The following is a 26,630-nucleotide window of genomic DNA, read 5'->3' on the forward strand; positions in this document are numbered from 1 at the left end:
AATATCTCTTCCCAATTCCACTTCAATGATCTTCTCCGATCCTTGGGAGAAGTGGCTGGGACTCCAGCCATTTCCAAGAAGTAACTTGCCTAAGCTGTGAAGCAGCACCACAGAAGAAAAGATCCTTAAATCAAACCAAGACTCCAACACCCAGCTCAGAGTCCTCCCTACCTGACCAGACTGACGAATGTGTGTGCTCGAGGTGAGAAGTCTCGCTGAGCTAGTGCTGTGAAATCTGACCAACAATTTACCTTCACAAGAAAGTACAGGGGGAACCTCCTTGAACACAGACCTTGTTCTGGGACCTACTTCAGAAGCAAGGGGCAAAATGGAGTTTACTAGAACCTTCTGGTCATTATAGATACAGTTGAGTTTTCTGAACAGGCCCATTCCAAGAACTTTCCACAAATGCTCTCTTTTTAACCTCTTTCTCATCAAGTATGAATGCTTGGGCTAAAAACAAAAAAGTGGAAATTTAAGCTCCCTGAGATTTAGAAGTAGTTCTTCAATGTCTCAGACTTCAGACAAAAAAGAACTTGACTCCTTTACTCCTATTTCTGAAAGTTGGTGGGAAGGTGGGGAAGTCAATAAAAATGTTAATATTTAACACTGTTTTAATGACATACTGAAGATCTGCACTGAATGCCTTAGAAGGTATTTACACATCTATATACATTTGTAGCTTGACTGTAAAACATATGTAAGATTAGGCCAGAACCACCTCATAAGTCCTGGGATGTTTCTTTGAAGATCCTGGACTCCCTTATATTCTTCCTACTCTCCTTCCTTCTCATAAAACAGTTAAGTTTTATAGTAGTTGAGTCCACAAATTCCAATCTCCCCTACTGCTGTAAGTTATCATTTAAAAGACAAGCTAACAGTGTCCCTCTCTAGCTTAAAAACATTGACACAGAGCTACCCACTTTCTAGGTGCATAGCAGCCCTAAGCCAAAAGAACTGCCAAATAGTTCTATTTATTTAGTAGTTGGGTCCAAACAACTTAGTAAGTATTAACATTCTGATGACTTAGTAACCATTTGAAAAAATAATATTCATAAATGGAAAGGCAGAAATGTTTTACTTCACTCATAATTCACCATAATCCCTTGCTAACAGGATGTATGCCCCTATTGGGCTCTGCACAGCTTCTTTCTGAATCAAATGGAACACAGCTTCCCTCATTTCCTGTTCCACATTTATTTTTCACATGGTACTTGCCTTTTACCATAGAAACCACCAAAAAACCAGCTCCATAGAGGTGAAGTCACTGAAAGGAATTTAAGGTACTCCAATAGTAAAACTACACCATGCTAATAGTTCATGCAATGTTCCAGCATCACTGGTCTTCCCTTGAAGTGTTAAAATATCCATGTTGCACCTGTGAGTTCACTGTAGCACCCTCAGGTGCCTCAGGGCACAGTTTGGAAACTAAGTGTTAATGGTTCCCAACTGCCTCCAGGAAAAAAGTCTAAAAGCATGATATATATCTATACTATTGCTGGAAGAATATACAAGATACATAAGAATGTGCAAATAGAAAATAATATTTGTCTCTGGGGAGAGTAACCAAGTAAGCTAAGAGACAGAGAAGTGGCAAAGGCTTTCTTTTCATTATAGAGCCCCTTATAACTTTTCAATTTTAAGCTTTGTCCAAAAAACATTGTTCTAAAAATGTTTTTTATATCCTAAGTATAAAAAGTATAAAATTTAAGTGATTCAAAAATTAGTAATGGTCATTGTTGATTTAAACACACACACACACACAAACACACACACACACACACACACACACACACACCCCAGCAAGAGCTAGAGCTGAGGGAAAGATCCTTAACTGTGACTTTACCTGAATGCACATCAAGGTAGTCGGGAAGAGTGACTTAAATGCTGAGGGGCAAAATGGTGATCCAGAGACTTGGGTAAGCCATTCAGCACCATCTAATGGTCTCAGCTTCCCTAATATAATCAATATTGAAGGTCATAATTGAATGATTCAATGGGCTCAATGTCACGGTTGAGCCCGTGAAAAACATATTGGTCATGAAATCATGAAGTGGCTGGAGAAAAAGAAGCTTCTATCCAAGAGAAAGCATTAATCAAATACATCTATTTTGTGAGAGGAAGACGGCATCGTGATGACCTTTCAAGAGCAATAAAAAAAAAAAAAAAAAAAAAAAACTCTTCCTAGTCAGAGAAACAAAGAGACTACAAGGGAGTTCTGAGTTCTCTTCCTCTCCAAGAAGAGACAACCCTAAAGTCCCTTCTAGTAAAAAGTATGTGGCAGAGACTACTAGCTGCCTCCCAGTAGCCACTCTCCCCTTCTTCTTCAAACAGGCTTTACTCCATGAAGCCAGTTAGTAAACTGAATGTACCTTCCAGTTCCCTGCACAGCACGTGGTATGGCCACATGACCAACTCCTGACCAGAGAGGTGTAAATTGAGGTGTTGCTTAGGGATCTGAGAGAAGACTGACGAAAGGAAGCTGATGACTCCACTGGGAGAAGAGATTTTTTTTTTGTCCTTCCCCCCTTCCTCTTTGCTCTTTCTGGGATGGGAATGTAATGGCAGGAGTTCCAGAAGGCATTTTGGACCTTGTAGTGACCATGAGGTTGGAATCACAGAGCAGGATGGAGAGTGAAGCAGAGATAGGGGAAGAGTCTAGATCCTGATGAACATGAGGCCAATCACATCAGCCCGGACTTGCTGCTTCCCAATATCCTCTACACGAGAGAGAAATAAACAACTCCTTTATTTAAAATCACCAGTATTTTAAGTTTTCTGTTACATAAGCCAGATCTAACCCTAATATGGTCCTTCACTTGTATGCACCAGCCTCATCAGCTTGAAAACAGCTGTGATCAGTGTAACAAGAGAAAAGCGACTGCTCCAAGGGCCATGAAGCATCTTCTCAAGGCATCTGTAAATCTGGGCTTGCAAAACCAAATTCTTAGTGGGATGAAGCAGCCAACATCAATTTGTGACGATTCTGGGTAAACAAACATTAGAGAGAAACAGGGCCTGAGGCAAGCCCCGAAGTGTCAATGACGTTTACATTTAAAGTTTTTAAAAAACCGGTGGAATCCAATTAGAATCTATTTGCTGGACTGTGACTTTTCAGTATATGCTGTGGTTTTCTAAGATATGGAATGCTGAGTGAATACAGACAGCAGCCTGCAGAAACAGACCCGCTGAAATGGAATGGTAGGTTAGTATTCCCAAGAAGCAGTGGAAGAGGTCCACACAGTACAAGGCACAAAATCTTAGTGTTCACTTTTGGATTAATTCTTAAAATAGTTATTTTACCATATCCTATGCCACCAAAATGATCAGTAGAGAAATCAAACCACAAGGTCTTTCAAGCAAAAGACACAAAGGTTAAAGGGCAGGGGGGCAGCTGACTTCTCCATTCAGCCAAAGAAAATAATGGAAAATAGCAACAGTAATTCAAAATGTTTAATTATTTCCACCTTCAAAAATGCCACCAAATTCAGAAATTGCAGCATCTTTATCAGTGGTAGGGAGCCCAAGACTAATAACTAAAGCATCAGAATGCACCCAATCATTTCAGCTTTGAGGTCCATTCTGAGCTGGTTTGGGTTTTGTTGGCTGATTTAGGTTGTGGTTGAAAGACCACAGAGAGGTGAGAAATATTGGCCAGGGTAGAAAAACCAGCTACAAATAAGCCTCTTAAAGAAATCCATGACTGAAAATCAGGACAAAATACCGCAAACATGAGCCTGGTGTAGAAAAATGGAGGATCAGAGCAGGAAGGACACTCAGCTCCATGACTGTTTCCAATGGCTTTACTTTTCAAATAATTAATGTGTCTTTTCATTATAACAGTAACACATGTTTGCTACAAAAAAATTTAAACACCAGATAAGCATGGGGTGCCTGGGTGACTCTGTGGGTTAAGCCTCTGCCTTCAGCTGAGATCATGGTCTTAGGGTCCTGGGATCGAGCCCCGCATCGGCCTCTCTGCTCAGCAGGGAGCCTGCTTCCCCCTCTCTCTCTGCCTGCCTCTCTGCCTACTTGTGATCTCTCTCTCTCTCTCTCTGTCAAATAAATAAATAAAATCTTTTTAAAAATAAATAAATAGGGTCGCCTGGGTGGCTCAGTGGGTTAAGCCTCTGCCTTCAGCTCAGGTCATGATCTCAGGGTCCTGGGATCAAGCCCCACATTGGGCTCTCTGCTCAGCGGGGAACCTGCTCCCTCCTCTCTCTGCCTACTTGTGATCTCTCTGTCAAATAAATAAATAAAATCTTTTAAAAATAAATAAATAAATATATTTTTTAAAATATCAGATAAGCAAAAAGAAGAAAATAAAAATCACCTCAATCCTGCCACGAGGAAAGAGTTACCATATCGACAATCTGCAATGTATTTTGCCAGACTCTTCTGGACTCTCAGTTATATATGTATTCATGTGTGTATATACCCACACATGTACATATAAACACACACATACATACACAAATACACATACACACGTATATTGTGTGTATAAATTTTTTACCAAAATGAAATCATAACATGCAAATGATTTTGAAATTTCTTTCAAACAATAATCCTAGGCATTTAGGAATATAAACTTACTTGGTCAAAAATTATTAAGTCCCTTTTTCTCCTGGCAAAAGCATGTCAGAAGTTTAATATGAAAAATGAGCATGATGACATGGTACAGAAACTGGTACTCATTTGCATGAACAAAACTGGCTTTTCTGAATGAGGGAGAAGAAAATCACTGTGAGGCACACACCACAGTAATCATTGCTGCAGACAAGATCCATGGACGGATGATATAAGTCATGTGCAAAACTTTGAGGAGAAACCGGATACTAGCATAGACTCAACGTATTACTCCCAAAGTATTTATTAATTACACTGTATCATCACAGTGGAGAAACCCAGCTGAAATCACCTCAACAAGGGATCAAGGCTACACACCAATGGGAAGACATCTCAGCATTACATGATCCCCAATATCATGTACTGAGGAGGGCACATCACCTCTGTGGTGCTCCTACCAAAAATGCATTACCTCAGACTTTGGAGGACACATCAGACAAATCCAAACTGAGGAACATTCTACAGAATAACTAGCCAGTAGTCTTGAAGAGTGTCACAATTATTAAAGACAAAAAGAAAAACAAAGACTGAGGAACTATCAAAGATTAGATATGATTTTTAAAAATGACAACTAAATACAACATGGGATCCTAAAAAAAGGACATTAGTGGGGGGAAAATGGTGAAATCTGAATAAAGTCTGTAGTTGAATTAATATTTTTTTAAAAAGTCTCTACTTTAAAGGCAGTAAAAAAAGAGAGCAGAAGCAGAATCATAATTACTCTCCAGTCACTGTAAGTATAATTGCTTTAGAACACTAAACCTAACTCTTATTAGAGTGCTAGAAGCATCCTTAGCCACTAGGTAAACACAAAACAAAGGCAGGTCATCACAAGGTAAATGGTTTCCTCTTATCATTAAATTGTAGAGCAATAAATATTATTCCAAATCAAACAAGCACCTGCACACGCGCGCGCACGCACACACACACACACACACACACACACAAAATCTCGGCACACTATTGATAACTATTTACATTACCTAAAAAAATCTTGGAATTCCTCCTTTTTGGTAACGCTCCACCAGATGCCCCTCTTACCTTCTGAAAAGAAAACAAGAGATTGTTAAAATGCAGCCTATAAAATAGACAATGGGGAAAGGGTGGGGGAGTACATCTCACAGGTTCTCGAATTTTACAAAAGGCCAAGAGGAAATTCTCAACCTGGACTAGATTCCAGACTAAACCAGAACTTGACCAGGTCACTGGAGGCAGGTGAAGGGCAATGCTATTGTTCTACCTGATTATTTTCACCAAGTTATCAAGACAGCACCTCTGGAAAAGGAAATGGAACCAGGGATCAAGGTGAACTAGACATTTCAACTTCCAATTGACACATGCTTCCAAGAGACTGAAGTCCATGCCCAATGCTGGAATTATGCTGGAGAGATCATATTGGCTCCTGGAGGGAAGGCTCTTCTTCTCTTATTCCCCTGCTACCCTGTGCTCGGTCCTGGGCATGCACAACAATCACTGTTGAAAGAGCTAATAAATTCGGATAATCAGTCACTGATAGTCTGGTCATATTAAATCTCAGTCTAACCTCCTTGAACATTTCTGGAGCACCAGCTAATGGCTAGCTGCCATCCGAGGCTTCGTGTATCTTCTACCTCTGGTGGAAGTCCCTGACAGCAATGAAATAAATGCCCACCAAGTGGTTAAGCTAAAGAAATCATTCATTACCCATCTGACACACACAAAATTTTACCCTCAAATAGGATTATACAAATTTTTGTTTTGGGTGCCTCAGTCAGTTAGGCGTCTGCCCTCAGCTCTGGGCATGGTCCGAGGGTCCCAGGTTCGAGCCCTGCGTCGAGCTCCCTGCACGGAAGGAAGTCTGCTTCTCCCTTTCTCTCTGCCCCTCCCCCTGGATCATGCACTCTCTCTCTCTCAAATAAATAAAAATTTTTTCTAATTTTACTTTTTTGTTTCAAATGGCCAAAATCTTATTTCCACCTTGTCTGTCCTCTGTTATTAGAAAAGAATACATTTCCAGCATACCATGGTGTGAGGGTCAAAGGCCGGCATCTTTCCAGTTAGCCACGAGTTTTGGCAACATCAAGGCCTTAGTACTGCTTTAGTCTGTCCCCTTATCAGTCTTAAGTCTCCTTTGCCACATTTTATTACTTGGCATTGAAGGCTGACTCATCTTTGTGATTCTCACATTAAGTTTTTATAGATTCTACTCTACATTTATAGTTCACATCTTAGGCATGTGAAAATGATTGAACACTTTAGCTCAAAACCCCGTCTCTCCAAATACTCATGCCAAATTTCATGTCCCCTCTCTTGGAATCCCTCTCCTCCAAGGTCTCCGAGACGCTCTTCCTCTCCCCACCACATGCCTGCCTCAAAAAAGGGATGAAATAAACCAATCCTGGAGGTCACTTGGAATCTCTCTACCAACGTTTATGGCAGCTTTTAATCGTCCCGACCTCACGGTCTCCTCCACTCCTGCAGGATGGTGGAGGGAGAAAGAAGGACAGGGGCCCCCCGAGCACCTGTTAGAACACAAGGCTCTCCTTGATTCTGCCGTCCACACCTGAGACGTGCATTAGATCTACTTCCTTTCAGGAAAAACAAAAACAAAAAAATCCACTAGGTTTTCCTTCCAAAGACCATCACCTCTGTGCCTGCCTCAGTCTCCACTAGAAATCAACAGGGTTTGAGAAACAGGAACTCCTCAGTCATCAAACGTGACTGGGCCCATGGGTCAGGCTCTGTGAGGCCCCTGAGACTGCAAAGTGAATGAAGAGACAGACGGTCCATCCCTTGAGAACTCCACCAGCAAAGCAGGGGAACCTTTATGCAAACAAACAGCACAACAGATTCTGGTGAGTATTAAGAGATATGTGAAAAAAGCAGGATCATAAGGAGGAAATGACATTTCTGGAGGTGGAAATTGTGGGCAGGTAAGAAGGGCAGCATGTTTGGCATTTAGCAGCTGCTTAGCAAATATTTGTTCAATGGATGGCTGGATGATGGATGGATGGATGGATGGATGGATGGATGATTAATGGAGGAAGGAAGTTAAGGAAGGAAGGAAAGAAGGGATGGAGGGAAAGAGGGAGGAATAGACAGATAAATGGAAGGATAAATGGATGGATGGATGGATGGATGACGGATAGATAGATAGATGATGGATAGACAGATGGATATGCTGATCACAGAGAATACAACAGGTATGAGAGGAATCAGACATCCCAGAGAGGAAAAAATAAACAACATGTACAAAGGTATGAATCATAGTATTTTTCAGGAAGAGCTGGTTTGATATACCTAAAGCACAAAGCTGGTGGAGTAAAAGTAGAGTCAGTAAGGCTAGAAGGGGCCAGATTATGGAAGGCCTTATAATCTCATGCAAAAAAAAAAAATTAAAAATTTTTAAAAAGTCTTCATCCTGCAACAAAGGGAGATACCAGAAATTTAAGATTCTGAGTCCCACAGATACACAGACATGTGCATTTGAAAACATCACTCGGAGTGCAGCATGCACATTAGGTGGGAAGAAAGGCGTCAAGTTTGAAGGAAAAATAAGTCAGGAAGCAAAAGCATTAGTCCTTTTAAGGGATAAGGAGGTTTTAGGCAAAAACAGCAGGATGGAGAGGACCGGATGGACTTCAGAGCCATTTGGGAGGTCCAAATAACTAGATTTGGGTCACCAACCAGCCATGGAATGAAAGAAGAATCCAAAAGATTTCCAGGTCTCTAGAATTCAAGATGAAGGACAACTCTGAGAAAGAGGATTATTCATTGAGTGTGAGCACACTGGCTTGAAGTACCTATGAGGTGTTAGTAGGAGAAGCCCCATCAGTCAGATGATCAGGTCTTTGTTTCTGGAGAGACACTGATTAGGAAGTCATCAGTTCAGAGAGAGTAATTAAACAAGGCAATGGACAAAACTGATGAGGAAGAGCAGCTCCAGAGAAAGATGGTACCCTAGGGGGTCACCTGGGTGGCTCAGTGGGTTAAAGCCTCTGCCTTCGGCTCAGGTCATGACCCCAGGGTCCTGGGGTCAAGCCCCAAATCGGGTTCTCTGCTCAGCGTGGAGCCTGCTTCCTTTCCTCTCTCTGCCTGCCTCTCTGCCTACTTGTGATCTCTGTCTGTCCAATAAATAAATAAATAAAACCTTTAAAAAAAAAAAAAAGGCACCTTGGGAAGTGCGCTATCTAAGGAGTGAATGAATGAAGAGATGCTAGTGAGTCAAAGTCAGAAAAGGCAGCCTGAAAAAGAGGAGGAAGGCAGGAAAGAATGGTGCCAAAGAAAGCAGAAGAGCCGTTCTAAGATGGGAACAAGTTCAAATACTCAAAAAGTCAAGTAAAATCAGGGTTGAAATGTATCCACCAAGTGTGACCATGCGCGGTCACTGCAGCCCCAATAGTTCCAGCTGGTTTAGCCGGAAGACTTACCCGATGGCAATGCTGAACCTCCAGCAAGGGAACAGGAAAGCTGTTAAAGACACTTTATCTGAGGGACAGGATGACCAGAGGACGACACAAATTACAGGGACAGTTTTGTGGTACGTTCTCATTTAAGGTGGGAGAAAAAGGCCAGAAGAGGGAGATGTTGAAGAAAAGGGAATTAAGGAAGAAGCAAGTTTCTGGGGAGGAAACAGAGCTGTGAGGACAGAGAGAACATAGCTTTCTGCTGGGATATGGGAACCAGAGGCAAGGAGTTCCCAGGAGGCAAGACAGATGTTCAGGAAGTTCCTGTCCAAGGTCCCTGTTTTCTCAGGGACATACAAGTCAAGTCGTTCTCTGAGGATGATGAGGGGAGGCCCTGGTCGGGCCCTGAGGATGACATCTGGAGTCTGGAGTGGAAGAAGCTACAGGCCAGGTTTGCTGGGCAGTGAGTCAGCCTAGCGGAAGGGGGAGGCCAGGAGTCTGACATGGCCCAGACCATGGTGGTGCAGGATTGCTCATAATGTGCTCCCAGAAGGCAGGATGAGACTGACAGCATGACTAACCAGAGCTCTCGGGACAGTTAAGGAGGCAAGACAAGGGGATAAGGGTCCCTTGAGGGCACCAGTGGTAACAGGACATTTTAAGCCCTGAGAAGCAGTCCCAACAAACAGGGGAAGTGGCCACCTGGACCAGTCACAGGCCAGCAGACTGCAAGGAGGGAAAACAACAGAGTGAAATCGGAATAAATGAGAGCTAAACTGAGAGAGGGTTGTGGTCACAGAGTGAAATATTTAACTGAAAATTTCAGAGGCACAGCTAACTGCACAAGATTACCAGCACTCTGCAATTCTACCACTAGCTTTGGGATCACGTTATCTCAAGCCTCTGGGCCTTGGTTTCATTTCCTTCTCCCAACCCCCAGTTTCCTAAAACTTCATCATTTTACACTAAGATATATGTCCGGGACAAAGCATACCTCATAAGAATTGCTAGGTCCCACATAACAGGAACAATGAATGTAAATCATGTACTATCAGGCCAACATTAGATTGTTTTAAAGCTAATCATTGAGTTGATGGTTTATCTGACCTCCTGGCCTTTCTTCCTCCTCTTCCTCCTACTCTGCCCACTGTCCAATTTGGGGATCTCTCCTTTGTCTGGAACTTAAACAGAGAACATATTAGGTGGGCTAAGGCGAATGATCAGATGAACTTCAAATCAGCATTTACTATTTAGAAGTTCCAACACAGTCTACAGACTATTAGGACTGAAGTGAAAGCTAAAGAGTATTGCTAACTATAAAAATCAATATCTGAATTTTAATAACATCCCCAAACATTATCAATAACCAATTAAAATACATGAAGAAGTAAAAATTAGCAGTAACAATAGTTACAAAAATTACAGATAACCTAAAAAAAAACCTCACAAAATACAAGCTCTTTTATTGAAAATTAAAAAACAGTATTGAAGGAGACAAAAGAGAACTGAATAAACAGAGAGGTATGTCATTTTGAATACTCACATTCAATAAATATTTCTGAAACACCTACTATGTCCTGGGATTGTTAAGGGCTGAAGACATGGAACTGAACGAAACAGACAAAAATCCCTGCCCTCGTGGAGTTTACCCGCTGTTGTGGATTATAGAGTAATCTCCAAATTCACTGTGATATCCTCAAAATCTCAATAGGAATTTTTATACTAGTTGAACTGATTCTAAAATCTACATAGAAAAACAAATGTCTAAACCCAGTAAAGTTCTGGTAAAAGTGCTTGCTCTACCAGATACCCAGGCTTGCTGCACCAGTGCAGAGACAGAAAAATAAGATCAACAGAAAAGAACCAAGAGCCCCAAAACAGACCCGAGTATGAATGCCCAGTTAAAATGTAAAAAAAAGATGGTGCTATAAATCATTGAGAAAGACTGCAATACTCTAGTAAAGAGCAGGACAACTGGTTACCCGTAAGGAAAATAAAAAATAGATTCCCATACTTCATACAAATACAATAAACTATAGGTGGATTAAAGTCCAAAAAACGTCAAAACACACATATGCTCATGCAAACACACGTGCACTTCAAAAAACAAAACTATTAAAAGAAGTATCATTATGACCTTGAGTTGAGAAACAACTTCATAGATAAGATACAAAAGGCACAATTCATAAGGGAAACGTTTAATAAATCTAACATCAAATTCAAAACTTCTATAAACAATAACTCATAAATGAAACAAAAAGTGAAGCTACAGACCATAAGGAAAAAATATCAGAGAAGAGAAAACCAGGATGGCCAGTAGACATATATGAAGATGTTTGACCCTTGAGGAAGGAAATGCCAATTATTTACATGCTACTTTGCACCATTAGATTGACAAATGATATTTGTCTGACCAAGTGTTTGTGATGATGTGAGAAAACAGTAATTGGTAATCAGTGCAGATAGGAGTATAAATTGGGGTAACCACACTGGGGTTTTTGGCAGTACCTCGCCAAAATGAACATAAGCACACCCACACGTCAGTATTACCACTTCCAAATAGTTAATGGTTGCATCATTTGTAGAAGCAAAAAAAAAAAAGGGGGGGTGGACAGTCTAAATGTTCTTCTGTAGAACAGCAGGATAATAAATGACAAGGCACTCATAAGAGGGAATAACAAACAAACCATAAAATGAATTAAGTATGTTCTGACGCACTGGAACATGAACAGCTTTCAAGAACAATCTGAAAAGGGAACACTCTACACAGAATTATATGCAACAGCATGATAGTCTTTATCTACACCCTAAAAAACACGTAAAGTCCTTCCACATATTGTTCATGACTATGCGTACATAAATAAAATATAACGATGTACATAGGAATGAGAACAAATTTGCAGCCATGGTTACTACTCAGGAGAGAATCAAAAGGGACTTGAGCTTTCAGGAAAGCACTTTCTCTTGCTCAAAAGAAATATATAATAAATAAGAAGTCTTAGGCAAAAATAAGCAAAATTTTTTTTATTTCTGATTTGGAGATTTCTGAAATTATTTTGTGTACTTGTCTGTATTTTTTACTTAATTTTTTTTTTCCTTCACTTGACTCATGTCTGGTTAACACTAATGAGAAATTCAGAGGAAGAGAAAATTAAACTGGGTAAGGTAGAGTTTGGGGGAAAATCTATGAATTTCTACCAAGAGTCATGCTCCTGTTTCCCATCACCAAAGGGCATCAGAAATCACGGGGCAGAGAAAACCCTCCAGGTGATAATGAACCGCACGACGACGTTCCGGGAAAGATACCAAGGCCAGTTCTCCCAGCGTGTGTCTCACCTCTCGCACGTGTCTTTTCAGGTGCATGTATACACTCTGTCCAGTTTTTCGAAAATGTCTTTCAACATGTTCCCTTCCAAAGGCCAAAAATGTATTCATGCATACATAGAGTCCACCTTCAGAGTTCTAGGAGAAAGAGACAGGTGACAAAATTAACCAAAGATACCTTGTCAAGTCGTTTGGATACGAAAAAGGTGACGGGAAGAAGGGCGAACGGTGAAGACAAGACCCAGCAAAAGGCCACCTGGCCGTCGCAGTCCTCTGTGATGACCCTCCACCCACAGCAGGAGTTCCTGTCCCAACCCCGAGTTCCAGGTGCTCCCGGACAGTTGCACACAGTCTCCCCCTCAGGAGAACCTCAGAGGCCCTGGGAAATAAACATGCTTGTCTGACTCTCCAAACCGGTGTAAAGGACAATAAGGAAGAAGCAGCTTGGCAACTGATCCAACTACCAGCAGAGCCATCATTCTTCTTCACTGATCAATGCAAGTCTCCAGGAACAGAAAGTTCTATACTCTTTTAGCAGGACAATTCGATTCAAAGATACTCTTCCCTTCCTTCGGTGACACATGATATTTGATGGTACCATTAATAAACTAGGACGATTTAATAAGCCAATAATAACTTAATGAGTAAATTATAAAGCATGGAGTCCTATCATAATCCTAGCTACGTATTTTTGGATGCTATTGTGTGTCTGGTACTTCTCATACATTATTTCAGATTCTGACAATATTATCATTTCCATTTTACAGTTTAAAAAACTAAGGGTAAATAAGTTACTTGCCCAAGTTCACAAGGCTTGAAAGTGTCAGTTAAACTAAAGCCATTTCTCTTTTTATCCTTCTAGGCCACATTTCAAATATTATTTAATTACAGACATCCGGCACAATGAACAGTCAAGGATATTGTTCACATTTTATTTTTTTTTTAAAGATTTTATTTATTTATTTGACAGAAATCACAAGCAGGCAGAGAGACAGAGAGAGAGAGCAGGAAGCAGGCTCCCTGCTGAGAAGAGAGCCCGATGCGGGGCTCGATCCCAGAACTCTGGGATCACGACCTGAGCCAAAGGCAGAGGCTTTAACCCGCTGAGCCACCCAGGTGCCCCATATTGTTCACATTTTAGATGCTTGAGTTTCTATCCCAATTTCACCTCTCCTCTTTTTCTCACTTCATTTAATATGCTTCTGTGTAAATTTTGCCTATAAAATTAACCATCCTTGGGGCACCTGGCTGGCTCAGTTGGTTGAGCATGTGACTCTTGGTTTCAACTCAGGTCATAATCTTTGGATCGTGAGAGAGAGCCCCACATTGGACTCTGGGCTCAACGCAGAGTCTACATGAGGTTCTCCCCTCTACCCCTCCCTTCCCCCCCCATTTAAACAAATAAATAAATACTATAAAATCAGCCATCCTTTCCTCGATGAAAGTAGATTTTTATTAAGCACTTGTCAGTCTCACTTAACCAAATACTTTTTTAAAACAATTTTTTAAAAATCTATCAGAATTACCAACAAATACCTATCAAAATTCCTTACATTACATACAGTAGAACACAAATTCAATATCAAAACAGACACTGATGTTCCTACAAATATATGAAAAATAATTTTTAAGTTCCAATAACTCAAGATTGCATCTTTTTTTAATTTCTAATAAAATTCTCCAACACTGTATCTACGGTTAATAAGCCAGATATAAATTAGTTTTATCACAATGAGGATATTATAGCAGCATTAGTTCAGATACGTGCCTATTATTGGAACAAATATATTGCATGAGGGAAGAAAACAAAAAAAGTATAGCGATAACAAAGAAAGAGGTAAAATAGTCTCAATTTGTTGATAACATTATAGTCTATATGGAAAATCCTTAAAAATCTACAAACTACTAACTAGTAAATCTAATCAATGAATTTAGCCAGGGTCTTGGAATACAAGTTTATAGGCAAAAATCAATTTCAATTTTATACTCTGGCAACAAACATCTCACAAATGAAATTTTTAAAACTTGACTATAAAATAGCATTCAGAAAAGACAAAGTTATTTAGCTTGTGCTTCTGGATAACTTTTTCTCTTTGAATGAGATCATTTGAGTAAAACTAGAAAGTTTCTCAACTAGAGGCAACATATTATATTCACTTGATCAACAGATTAAATCCTTTCAGAAGTTTTCAACAGACATGCTTTTTGTATAGTCATAACCCTTAAAAAACTTGTCATCATTATAATGGTCAGTTATTCACTAAGCCCATTAAATTGAGCACCACATATTGTGATTTTGAAAAATAACATTTCAAAATGTAATTCAGTCAAAAATGTAATTTAGTCAAAAAGAATTCAAACCAAAAGATATACCGGGGAAAATATGAGATTTGGAACCAGGGTCCTAAACTGCCACTAATAGCTCTGTGACCTAAAGGTTGTCATTCAGTCTCTGAGCCTCAGTATTTTCCTTCATAAGCATGTCTGCAGCAATAATTCCCATCTGACAGGTTTCATTAAGTTCAAAGGGGGTGAGATACATTCCATGCTGTAAAGCATTACATAAACAAGAGCAATTATTTATTATGAGCTACAGTTTGTGTGCCACATGTATCTCCTATCATCTCAATTATTGTATAATTGGGGGAAATAAGCAGAAGGAAGAAAACAGTGAGTCTGACAGCCACACTGGCTGGAGGCAAAAAATACTAATCTATCAGAAAAAAATATATTAAGCAACTACTAGGTGAACCAAGGAATTAGCCAGTGGAAGATGAAAAATGTTCAAGTACAGCATTTTTCTGGAGAAAAATACAGAATAGCTATAAATGCAAGAGTTTATAAAGTAATCTCTAAAACAGCCATAGAGTCTTTGCTAATTTCATTGCCAAGAGTTTTTGACTTATTAGGGCAATTGATAAAAAATTTAATATACCCTAAACATTCATTCGCAATTTCTGGAATCACCTGATATTGTCAAAACGTCTATAACCTGAGAGGAAAATGCTTTAGCCCCACACAGGGAAGGATTCTATGACAAACATCCTGGGGTCTCCTCCATCCCACACACCATGTCCACCAGCAACTCTGAGATGGAGGTGCTACCATAGGATGTGTCAGCGGTGCTAAAACTTCAGGACACACTGAAACACAGATCCCTTCAAAAGCTACCCTATAAAGAACAAACGCTTCTGTCTAATGATCCATGCTTTCTTCCCTCTTCCCATTTTAATGTCTATGTATTGGTCCTATAAGACTCTTTCGTGTCCAAAGGCAGTATTCCATGCCATGTGCTTTGAACAGCTTCTTCCACAAATGATGACAAGACCATGCTGACAAGTCTCTCTCTCCCAATTCCTTTGGTTGATAGCCTTGGATCAGAGCTGAGCCAACTTTTGGTTTTCAAACCCACAATCTCCTACTCTATTTAACCAGCCACACCCCCACTAAGATTAGTGTCCCGGGAAATACCGTAAAGCACTTGCCTTTCCGTGTCCAAAAGTGCAGCCACGAAATCGGACAGAACTTTATTTGTATAAGTACTGTGCTAAAATTGCGGAAACTAGATCACATCTTGGGTTTTGTAATGATGCTAGCAAAGTACATACAAGAAGAACAGGAACTGCACTAGAGTGTAAAGACTAGGGTGAGCCTCTCTCTTAATGCCCAGTGTCCTTGTCTTAAGGTAGGATGCACTACATTTTTAGAAAAAAATAAAATTAGGGGGCGCCTGAGTGGCTCAGTAGTTTGAGCATCCAACTCTTGATACAGCTCAGGTCATGATCTCAGGGTCCTGAAATCAAGCTCCATGTCAAGCTTGGGGAGTTCAGTTCAGAGTCTGGCTTGAGATTCTCTCTCTCCTTTTCTCTCTGCCCCTCCCCCACCCTCACCACACTTTCTCTCTTCCTCTCTAAAAAAAATAAAGAAATTTAAAGAAAGAAATCATGCAGGTTAGAAAACTACCAATTGACAGTGAAACGCAACTCAAAGAATAAGAGCATAAATACAAAATAATGCTTTTCTCCAGTGATAATAGTAGAGCACTTTATTAAATTAAAACAGGTTACAAATGAAATTCAGATATATTGCAGTAGTTTTTTTAAATAGATTTTTTTCATATCCATAAAGATTCCAAAAATATATTCATTCTACGTTAACTGCTTAATATATGTCAAACCACAAGAAACAGAAAAATGGGGGGAAATCACTGATAAAAGTTAATGGGAGAGTTAGACATCAGTATACAATAAAATTAACCTCAATCCACATCTTATGCCAAACACTGGAATAAAGTCCAGAGAGCTCCAAGAGATAAGCATTTAAAAAACTAAAAAAGAAGAGAAGGGCATATTTATCCCACTTATGAAGGGGAAAATCATTTCTGGCCAAGAAAATATAGGATACAGAGATGATATGGTTGAGTATAAAAATGTAAACACTAATGAACAAGTTTTACACCACAGGGGGAAAAAAAATGAAACAAATAGAAAACCAATCATAACACAATGAGGAAATATGTAAAGTACAATGAAGAAAAGTTCATATCCAAATTATGTAAAAATTGATAAAATTACAAGATGTCAGCATTCAGATTCAACTTGGTAAGTTTTTAAGTTTGTTTAGTTTTAATTGTGAGAAAATATTACAATCAAATCATCACATTCTCACTAGCTCCTGAAGTAATAAGCATATTAAAACAATCTCAAGGCAAGTGTAAGATTACTAAACTAGCAAAAAGTATTGAAATTACAAGGCCTGAAGCCACAGAGAAAAGCTGTATATATACTCTCACAATATAAATTGGCTTCATCTTTCTAGAGATCAATACAACTACGACCCTTTAACACAGTAGTTCTCCTTTGAGTACAAGACTGTAGGAACCCAGAAGAAAGAGGGAAAAAATCTAATGTGCACGAAAATATTCACAGACGCACTATTTATAAGAGGAAAAAATCTCCCAAACAGAGGAGCTAAGAACTTGTGGCACAACAAAATATTATAATGTTATTTTTCTTGTTTTTCTTTTTTTCAAGATTTTCTTAAATTCAAGTTAGTTCGCATACAGTGTAGTATCAGTTTCAGGCGTAGAATTTAGTGATTCATCAGTTGCATATAACAGCCCATGCTCATTACATCATGTGCCCTCCTTAATGTCCATCACCTGATCATCCCTCCCCTACCAACCACCTCTGCTCGCCAACCCTCATTTTGTTTCCTATGGTTAAGAGTCTCTTATGGTGTGTCTACCTCTCTGTTTTCATCTTATTTTATTTTTCCCTCCCTTTCCCTATGATCCTCTGTTTTGCTTCTTAAATTTCATGTATGAGTAAGATCATATAATTGTCTTTCTCTGATTGACTTACTTCACATAGTATAATACCCTCCAGTTCCAGCCACATCATTGCAAATGGCAAGATTTCATTCTTTTTCATGGCTGAGTAAATATTACGAATTGAATGTCATGTATATAGGATGTAGTATAGAACTGTATATAACATGCACAGAAAAATAAAGCTCATGGAAAAAACATATGCTGATGACAAGGAGGAAAGGGAACAGAGGAAGGGAAGTCTGTGCACTGACCAAGACCTGCAATGAAGCTGGAATGTCATCAGTGGTTTTATATTTAAGTTCTTCACCGTGGGGCTCACAGCCTTATCTCCCTTTACCTTTGTGCTGTGTCCAAAGAAGTGTTTGTCAAACTACTATCATGAAAGACCAGATTATTTTGTGTTGTGTTTCATTTTGGTTCTACTCATTAAGGAAAGGCACGTGACTCCACTGCACACGACTAGTCCCGGCTCCAGTCAGATGTGAACTTACTCCCACGTGTAAGTCCCACAAAACCCAAATGGGTTTATATGTTGTTCAAACAAACTAATCTGCTGCCCACACACTTGGATGTGGCTACAATGTCAAGCTGCCGTAGAAATTTCTAAATGCTTACTCTCAATATTTGTACTTATCTCTTGGAACCAGTCAGCTGACCACACCTGAGTAGCACTGGTCTAGAGCTACTTGGTTGCCATGTCGACTCCCCATTCTTAGAACTGCTCAGGACAGGACAGTTCTAAGAATGCCTCATGGTCAAGAAAGCGTCACTCCGAGGACCTTCAGAGACGTTGGGTCAGGCCCCAAACCTTCAGAGCAGCTGACACCAAAACCAGCTACATACACCAAAGCCTCCATGACTGTACAAGCTCCCAGATCCCACGCCTGTCTACTTGTCCACCTGCCTGTGCCCATGACCAAGTCCCGTGTCCCCTGTCTCATCACCCTGTGCTGCTGGTTCTGAACCCCAAATCTACTTTTGTATTTCATGACAGTTAACATCTCAGTCATTGAAATCTATGGCTGTGAGAAACCCAGGCTTTGTTCGTTTGAGGCCACCGGGTTCACATCCTGAATCACACATTCGATCCTGGAGGGCAGGGAAATCACGTCATGTTCATTAATTCCAACAACAGTACCTGGTACAGAGCAGAACTGAAGAAACATTTATGGACTGAGTGGCAAAGGTTGTGCGGCCCTTTGTCATTCAGTCACAGAGTTTAGTCCCTCTCTGGAACTGATGTCCAGTGCCCTTATGATCTGTATTAAGACCCTTTAGACCACAGGCTCCATTTCAAGTCTTGGCCAAAACTAAAAAATGAGGATCACCAAAAGAAAACTGATGGCCATGCCTAGGAAAACAGCCTCTGGCATCTGCAGGAACACTAGTTTTTCAGGTTTGTTCAGCTAAAGCCAGGCTCTCAGTAGCTTAGACACTTGAACCCCGTGACCCCAGCTCCCCTACTTTCTGTGACCAAGCCAGCTTCACTGGGTCTTCAGGACAGTGGCTGCCATGTCCACATCCCATCTCACCTTAGACCCTATCGGGCTTCTACTTGCAGGGGTCATCCAGGCAAGGACGGCCAGTGTGCGCTTCTCTGCATGCTCTTAGCTAAATAAGATTCTAGTGATCATTTTCATGATGCACTAAACAGAAACTTGACCAACATGTAAGACTTGATTAAGAAACCTGAAATCACAAGAAGCCAAGAAATACTATGCAGGGCTTCCCTAAAACTCTATAATGATCCCCTACGACAATTTCTCCCACCCCACAATCAAACCATGAGAGAAAAGCAAAGTTGGAAGCTCATGTGTTGCTTAAACCCATTCTTCAAAGCATTTTGATATAAATATGATATACACACAGCCGTTCATTTATTACTTTACATTGAATGGCCTACATACTATTCAGAAGTAACATCAAGGACAAAGACAACTTTTTTTACACTGCTGCCTTTTAAAAGAACATTAAAACTAAGGCGAAGATAAAGGTCAAGGTTACATGTTTTCAGAATAGCAAGTGAACAGTCATTTTAAATAAAAATACACCACATTGTCAATCAGTAGGTGTTCAGAGAACTTTGTTTACGATGGTGTGTTCCTGGAGACCGGCCTCCGCTGGAAGACAGGAAGGGAGAGCGAGCCCGTGTGAGCAGTGCACTCAGGAAACAGAGTCGCTGCGTAACACTTGTTTTTATAACCACAGAACAGTGTGGAAAACAAGCGGTCATTGCCACAAAGAGAAACATGATGTAGGTAGATGGAGTCACAACAAATCCACGTCCAGGACAAATTACATACTAACACCCAGGAAGGAGGTGACTCACACACTCATGCAAAAGGGAGATGAAAAGGACAAGAACACAGTATTTTCTAGAACACTGATTAAAAAAAAAAAGGAAGAAAAAGAAATGAACTGAATTAACTACTTGTAAGTGTGAAAGGAAATCACCTGAATGCTCAAGAACAGATCTCTTTAGTAATTTATACATCCGTGAACTGTAACACCCTTCAGCCATTGAAGATTGATTTGTAATGCATATTTACTGATAGGGAAAGCTCTGCAAGGTATTTCTGAGTGAAAAAAGCAGGTAGCAAAACAGCAGGTGTGACATTACAAAATACACAACATACCGAGCCTGCACGGCGTGGGACATCATCTCTGCATGCAGACATCACGCGAGATGGTTTTCTTCATGTTGTCTTTCACATTTTCTGATTTTTCTTCAGGAAAATTGATTCATTTTTTAATAGTAAAAAATAATTGAATGTTTCTTACTGAATGTGTGTAGAACTAATTATATGTATGCGAAATTGAACGAGAGAGTTGTCCAAATGTTCCCTTTTCTTAACCCAAACTTTCTTTAGGCTTTCACAGCCAACCCCATAGCTTCAAGGGGCTGTATATTCTTGTTACTCACAGTAATTAAGATTACCTGAAATAATTATCTCAAATGTGTAGCTCAGGAAATTTGGGAACACACAAGTAAAAAGAGGGGATGAAGAGCGTAATCTCAGGGAAACAGATGAGAAAGTGATGACAAGAGAGAAATGATACAAAGTCAGGTCACTGTACCCCAGCCCAGGTAGATGACATCCGTGTTCACAAAAGGAGATTGAGAGATCATCTGTGTGAAGTGGGAAAAGCTATGAAGAAGAATGAGGCTATGAAAAGCTAGGAAGGAGAATGATGTCTTCTCTGGGGATTTAGAGAAGTTGGTGGGGGGGGGGGGGCAGGAGGAGTTGATTCAGCAGAGGGAGAGAAAGACAAGCACGGTTGGTGCTGTGATGACCTTTACATCTTACTACAAGATCACTCTGGCTACTGGAGGGAACTGTAGGGTGGGAGCCAAGAGAATATATGGTCACAAAGCTATTATGCAGTCTAGACCCATGCAACCACTGGCTGCATGAAAACATTTAGCTCTAAATTAATTTAAATTAGTTAAATTAGAAGTTCGGTTTCTCAAATACAATGTACCCATGGCAAGTGCTCAATAGTCACATGTGGCTATGGGTGACTACACTACAGATGCAGAACAATTCCATCACCACAGAGTTCTTTAAGACAACCCTTGTCTAAACAAGGCAAGATGGTGGCTCAGCCTGGGAGAGGTGGCAAGAAGTCAGGGAAGGGGAAACTTTGACAGATGCAGGTTATAATTTTAAGATAGAACCCCTGAGCTAAAAAGTGGATTAAGGGGAGCCTGGTGGCTCAGTCGATTTAAGTGTCTGCCTTTGGTTCAGGTCACGATCCCGGGGTCCTTGGATGGAGCCCCACCTCGGGCTTCCTGCTCAGCAGGGAGCCTGTGTCTCCCTCTCCCTCTGCCTGCCATTCTGCCTACTTGTGCTCTCTTTCTTTCTCTGTCAAATAAATAAATAAAAACTTAAAAAAAAAATGGATTAGACGCAGGGGTGTGTGGAAAAGGACAGAACCAAGGACAACTCTTCGTTAGACTGCTAAGATTACCCCCACCTCTCTCTGCTCAACTCTTGCTTTCATTAAGCAACCACCTGCCTATTAATTCTGCCTCCCAGGTACTTCCACATCTGAATGGAACCTATAAATATTCCAATGACCAAAGGACAGATCCCCAGTACAGTCTGGTTTCTAGAGCCAAACAAAGTGACAAGGGTTTTTAAAAGCAAAAATGAAGTACAGGCACATGGGAAGTCAGTGGGCAGTAAGAAAGTAAAACAAGGTTCCAGATCAAGGGGGGCAATCATGCAGTCCACAGAAAGGGGAAATGGGATGAGCAAAAAGCACTATCAAAAAACAGGCTGGACAGCAAGGAAACACTCAAACAGCTCGCCAGTAGAACAAAACTTCCAGAATACAATATTTGCAAAATCCAGAAAGCTTGCTTCCAACAGCAAATCCACTGAAACAAAATTATCTATATAAACTAAGTAGAAAAAACAAAAGGCATATTATCCCAGAAGAGTGAAGGTAGGCCCCTCTGCTAGACATCAATAAATCATGCTTGTGGCCATAAAGTGTTAAGAAAAAATAGATGTGTTGATGCAGTAATGATTCTTCCAGTTTGCTCCAAGTTTGCCAGTTTCCTCTCTGCGGAGGTCTCCCACATACGCCTTAGAGCTGCACAGCCAACCCAGACAGCTAAGGGCAGACTCCAAAAAGCTACATTTTGACACACTATAAATTTACTGTTCCACCAACCCGTCATTTAGGAACCTTTTTCCTAAGGATAAAACCACATCCTTGTTCTGGGTATTTGAAGCAGTGAGGATACTGTCACCCAAACAGCCGGGGAAGGATTTTAGCAAAAGGCATGAAGAGCAGCTACCATAAGGTTCACAGGGCAAAAATGCAAAATAAATCCCATCGGAGCGAGGACACTGAGGTGAGCACCTTCGGCAGGGCCAGACTGAAGCTGCAATCCACATAAGCAGTTCCCAGCTTACATATAAATAGAATGAGAAACCACCTTGTCAAAGGTAAAAACATTTTACAGTCATTTCTTCTCATTAAAAAAAAAAAAAAAAAAAAAAAAAAAAAGATAGTTTTCTTCAGGATGCATTTCCCTGACAAACTGTATTAAACATGAGGGTTAGGTTTCCAAGCTAACCTGAAAAACGCCCATCACCACAAGCTGGGTTTGAATATGAATAACAGCCCTGAACAGAGCCCCCCCCCACCCCAAGGAGGCCAGCAAAAACTCCTGCCCAAAGTTCTGCTACAGGGCAGAGCCTCATGCAGAATTGCCCAGGACAGGCAGTCTCTCCTGGGCAACCCCAAGACACTATAAATCCCATTTCACATTCTTCTCAGAAGGATCCCCCAACTTGGGACTCCTGGGTGGCTCAGTTGTTAGGCGTCTGCCTTTGGCTCAGGTCATGATTCCAGGGTCCTGGGATAGAGCCCCGCATCCCTTTCCCATTCCCCCTGCTTATGTTCTCTCTCTCTCTCTCTCATCAAATAAACAAATAAATAAAATCTTTAAAAAAAAAAAAAAAGGATTCCCTCCCCCACCCCACCCCACCCCCTGCCAACTAAATCCCATTAAAGAAATGGCTGGCATTAAGTAGTTTTAATGGGAAGCCATGATGATAACAACCTGCCAGGTAGGTTACTACAGAGGGAAAAGCCAAGGCTCAGAGAAATTCGGTGAAATTGTGATACCTGTTGAAGTCTTACCGCTACTAAGTAGCAACCGGGTAGGGTGAGGGGCCGGAACCCAGGCCAGTCTGGCCCTCCACACCCTGCCTGGTGCAACTGAGAAGCACATGTTGCTTTGACAGCAGGAGCCAGGTGGGCAGCTATGGGCAAGCACATGCCACCATGGAGGTTTGGGGAACAGAGCAGTTTCTTCCTTTCTACTAAGGTTGTTTCATTCCAGGAAAGCAGAAGGGGAAGGCAAGGGAGAGCACCCCACACAAGTAGCTTGTGGCAGGGGCTCTGTCAGGCTCTCCTGAACAGGAGGAGAGAGGCTCCAGCAGGACCGACCAGCTCCACTTCACAAACTCCAAAGGACAGGAGTCCCTGGGAGGTGGCTGCCCCAGGCGGACATGGTCATGTCCCCAGAGCCCACCCAGCCTCAACAACCGATGCCAACCGTAGGCTGGATCTGTCAGTGAGCCTGCTCTCCTGGTGCAGGCCTAGAGACAGAGTACATATATCGGCTGGGGCTCCTTCCAAAGCTTCCGACTGAGACTCAATGAGAGAACATGCCCAAAGGCGTACGTCCAAAGAAGCAAATCAGCAGCTGGACTTAAAGGACACAATATGTGAATTACTTTCACCCTTTGTCCCCTCCCACTCCTCTCTCCTCCTGGCCAGTCAATCCACGGATCCCACTAATAGTTCCCCAAACTTATTTCTAAGATCTGCTGGGGACAGAGACATCTGTGTCCAGGTCACCACTTTGAACAATACCTAAAGAATTAACCAGGGCCAAGAAAGCAACACGTGGTTGGATTAGGAGAAAGTCTTCATAATTGCAACTCACAAGAGCCATCAGCCTCCGGGCCAATCGCCCAGGTACTCAATATGGGGCAGATTTACTCTAGAGTGATTTCATTTCAAACAACAGTCAAGTCTGCATGCATTCCATCTGTAACTACTTGTGCAACATGATCATCTGTTCAAATTTCTAATTCCTGGAGGAAATACTGCCCCAGCTCCTCTCTGGGTTTCTCTACACAGCACTTGCCCACCTAATTTGATAGTTCGACCCTCATTGATGCCCTTCATGCACTCCATCTGCCCGGCTACAAACCCTGAAATCCCCTTTAGCATCTCCCACTCCTTCATCCACTGTATATTTGGTCATTAAGTTGCTGTGTATCTTTTTTTTTTTTTAAGATTTTATTTATTTATTTGACAGAGATTACAAGTAGACAGGCAGGCAGAGAGAGAGAGGAAGGGAAGCAGGATCCCTGCTGAGCAGACAGCACAATGCGGGGCTCGATCCCAGGACCATGGAATCATGACCTGAGCCAAAGGCAGAGGCTTTAACCCACTGAGCCTCCCAGGCGCCCCATCCTTAGTTTTTCTAAAACATGGTCTTATCATGTCATTTCGCTGCCTATATATTTTCAAAGCACCATTCAGGCTTTCCTAACATAGCACCTCAAATCAGTTTACCAAGTTGATCCAACTTTCCTTGCCAATGTTGTCACTTATCTCCTAACCTCTGCTTGCATTCCCTTTGGCCCAAGGGACGTTGTGTTCTACATGCTCCATGCTTTCAGCCTCTGTGCATTGGCATATGCTTTTCCCTTGGCCTGGGATGCCTTCTCCCAACCCCTTACTATTCCAGGGAAAACCCGGCTGATCCTTAAAAACCAGCTCAGATGTTCTCTGTAAAGCTGTCACCACTCCCCCGTCCCGAAGCTGAGTTAGACACTAATTTTCCTGTCCTCACAAAGCACTTTGTACATCTCTGTCATGGTTGGGATACTGATTGCTGAGGACGTGGAACAGTTGGGGTCTTGCGCACTTGTGCTAGTAAGGCTGCCTCTTTTCTGTTTTTCTATCTTTTTTATTTTTATATTTTTTAAAGTAGGCTCCATGCCCAGCATGCAGCCCAACAGGGGACTTGAACTCCCTGTGAGATTGAGACCTGAGCTGAGATCAAGAGTTGGACTTTTAACTGACTGAGCCACCCGGCATCCCTGTTTTTTCAAAATCATGAACATTTATTTTGGAATAAAAAATGTTATTAAAAATAACCAATGCCATATTTTTATTTTATCATGTTATAATCTAAAAAGTCATAAACTTGACCCTTGACAAGCTAGGGAGAGGTGTCTTGGGTCCTTGCTCGGTGTTTTTTGTGTTGTGACTGGGCGCCGGAGAGATCTTGGTGGGCATGATCACACAAGGTGCCCCTTGGGGAGATGACAAGAGGGCTGGTCTCTGTGGAGGTAGCCTGGGCCTCTGGGCTGCTGCTCATGTTCAGTATTATGGAGAGTCAGCCCAGGACTCCTCTTGTCCCCAAGCACAGGGAAGATGGGAACAAGAGCACCTATTTTTAGGGCTGGAACAGCAGGTCAATGCAATAATGACAAGAATTTAATGAATCTGAACATGCCTCCAGACTAGAGGTGGTGCTTGAGGTGCACAACAGTATGTGTGCTTCCTCTGAGGAGATTAAAAATAAAATGATTTGTTTTGTGTTAATTAGGAAGTATTCACACTTACTTAGAGCCTACCAGGTATCCAGCTGCCCTGGGAGGGTTTGAGTATTTAGGAGGGAAACAGAGGACCACAGTAAAGAAGAGTATGACGTGGATGTTTCTAGCATAGTACGGAGTATGAGCACCAATTTTGAGTGTGTACTAGGAGTCAAACACGGTACTGGGTACTTTTATATATATTATCTCATTTAATTGCAGTAGTAATTGGCTTGTAAATTATAATTACTATTGTCACCTTGTTTTACAAAAGAGGAAACTGAGAGTCAGGGAGGTTACACAGTTTGCTCAGGGACTTGTTCAAAGACTGGTGCATGGCACAGATGGGACTTGAGCCCTGAGATGTCATGGCGTTAGACCCTGAAGCACTTACAGAGTATTATATTCTAAACAGTGTGGCACTTACATGTATGAATGGAGATTTCAGATATAGGAATAATCAATAAAATCTAGAAAAGTTAGTGGTCTGGATACCTGGATGGGATCCGAAAAGTGGCATCTTGGGGTAGGAAGGGACAGAGACCCGGAGGTGGCACCAAGGTTGGCACGTACGTGAGGAAGAGAGATTACTCAGGCAACTGAAAAGTGAGGCTGGATCCTCTGCAGGTTATAGAAGTCAGCCTTGGTAAGGTTAGACCTATGGGCTGGCGAGTCAGGAGCCAGGGAACAGTTCGAGGACAGTGGTTATTTGCTGTGGCTGTCCTGGAAGGAGAATGAGGACTAAGGTTGGGAGGTCGGGAGAACTTGAATAGGACTAAGGCTAGGGCTCTTGAAATATTGAGGGTGGTGCTTTCACGA

The 26,630-nt window shown here is 41.3% G+C and overlaps 1 protein-coding gene and 1 non-coding gene across 3 annotated transcripts in view; one reads left to right on the forward strand and one right to left on the reverse strand.

The window, feature by feature from the left end:
* USP13 (ubiquitin specific peptidase 13) overlaps positions 1-26,630 on the reverse strand; it is a 107,650-nt gene that overhangs the window by 70,841 nt on the left and 10,179 nt on the right. The window contains exons 1-3 of one of the 2 annotated variants that reach the window (XM_032340120.1): positions 18,305-18,323; positions 12,351-12,476; positions 5,613-5,673 (exon numbers count right to left, since the gene is read on the reverse strand). In XM_032340120.1, coding sequence (XP_032196011.1) covers positions 5,613-5,673; positions 12,351-12,449 — 160 coding nt within the window. In that variant the 5' untranslated portion in view covers positions 12,450-12,476; positions 18,305-18,323. Of the gene's footprint in view, positions 1-5,612; positions 5,674-12,350; positions 12,477-18,304; positions 18,324-26,630 lie in introns of those variants that run through there. The other variant, XM_032340111.1, reaches the window with a different exon arrangement.
* Positions 15,864-16,039, forward strand: LOC116581886. Its single transcript, XR_004282289.1, has one exon. It is a non-coding gene; the product is annotated as a small nucleolar RNA SNORA81 (small nucleolar RNA).

The sequence above is a fragment of the Mustela erminea genome, chromosome 1 (assembly GCF_009829155.1).
Source record: "Mustela erminea isolate mMusErm1 chromosome 1, mMusErm1.Pri, whole genome shotgun sequence".
Lineage (NCBI taxonomy): Eukaryota > Metazoa > Chordata > Mammalia > Carnivora > Mustelidae > Mustela > Mustela erminea.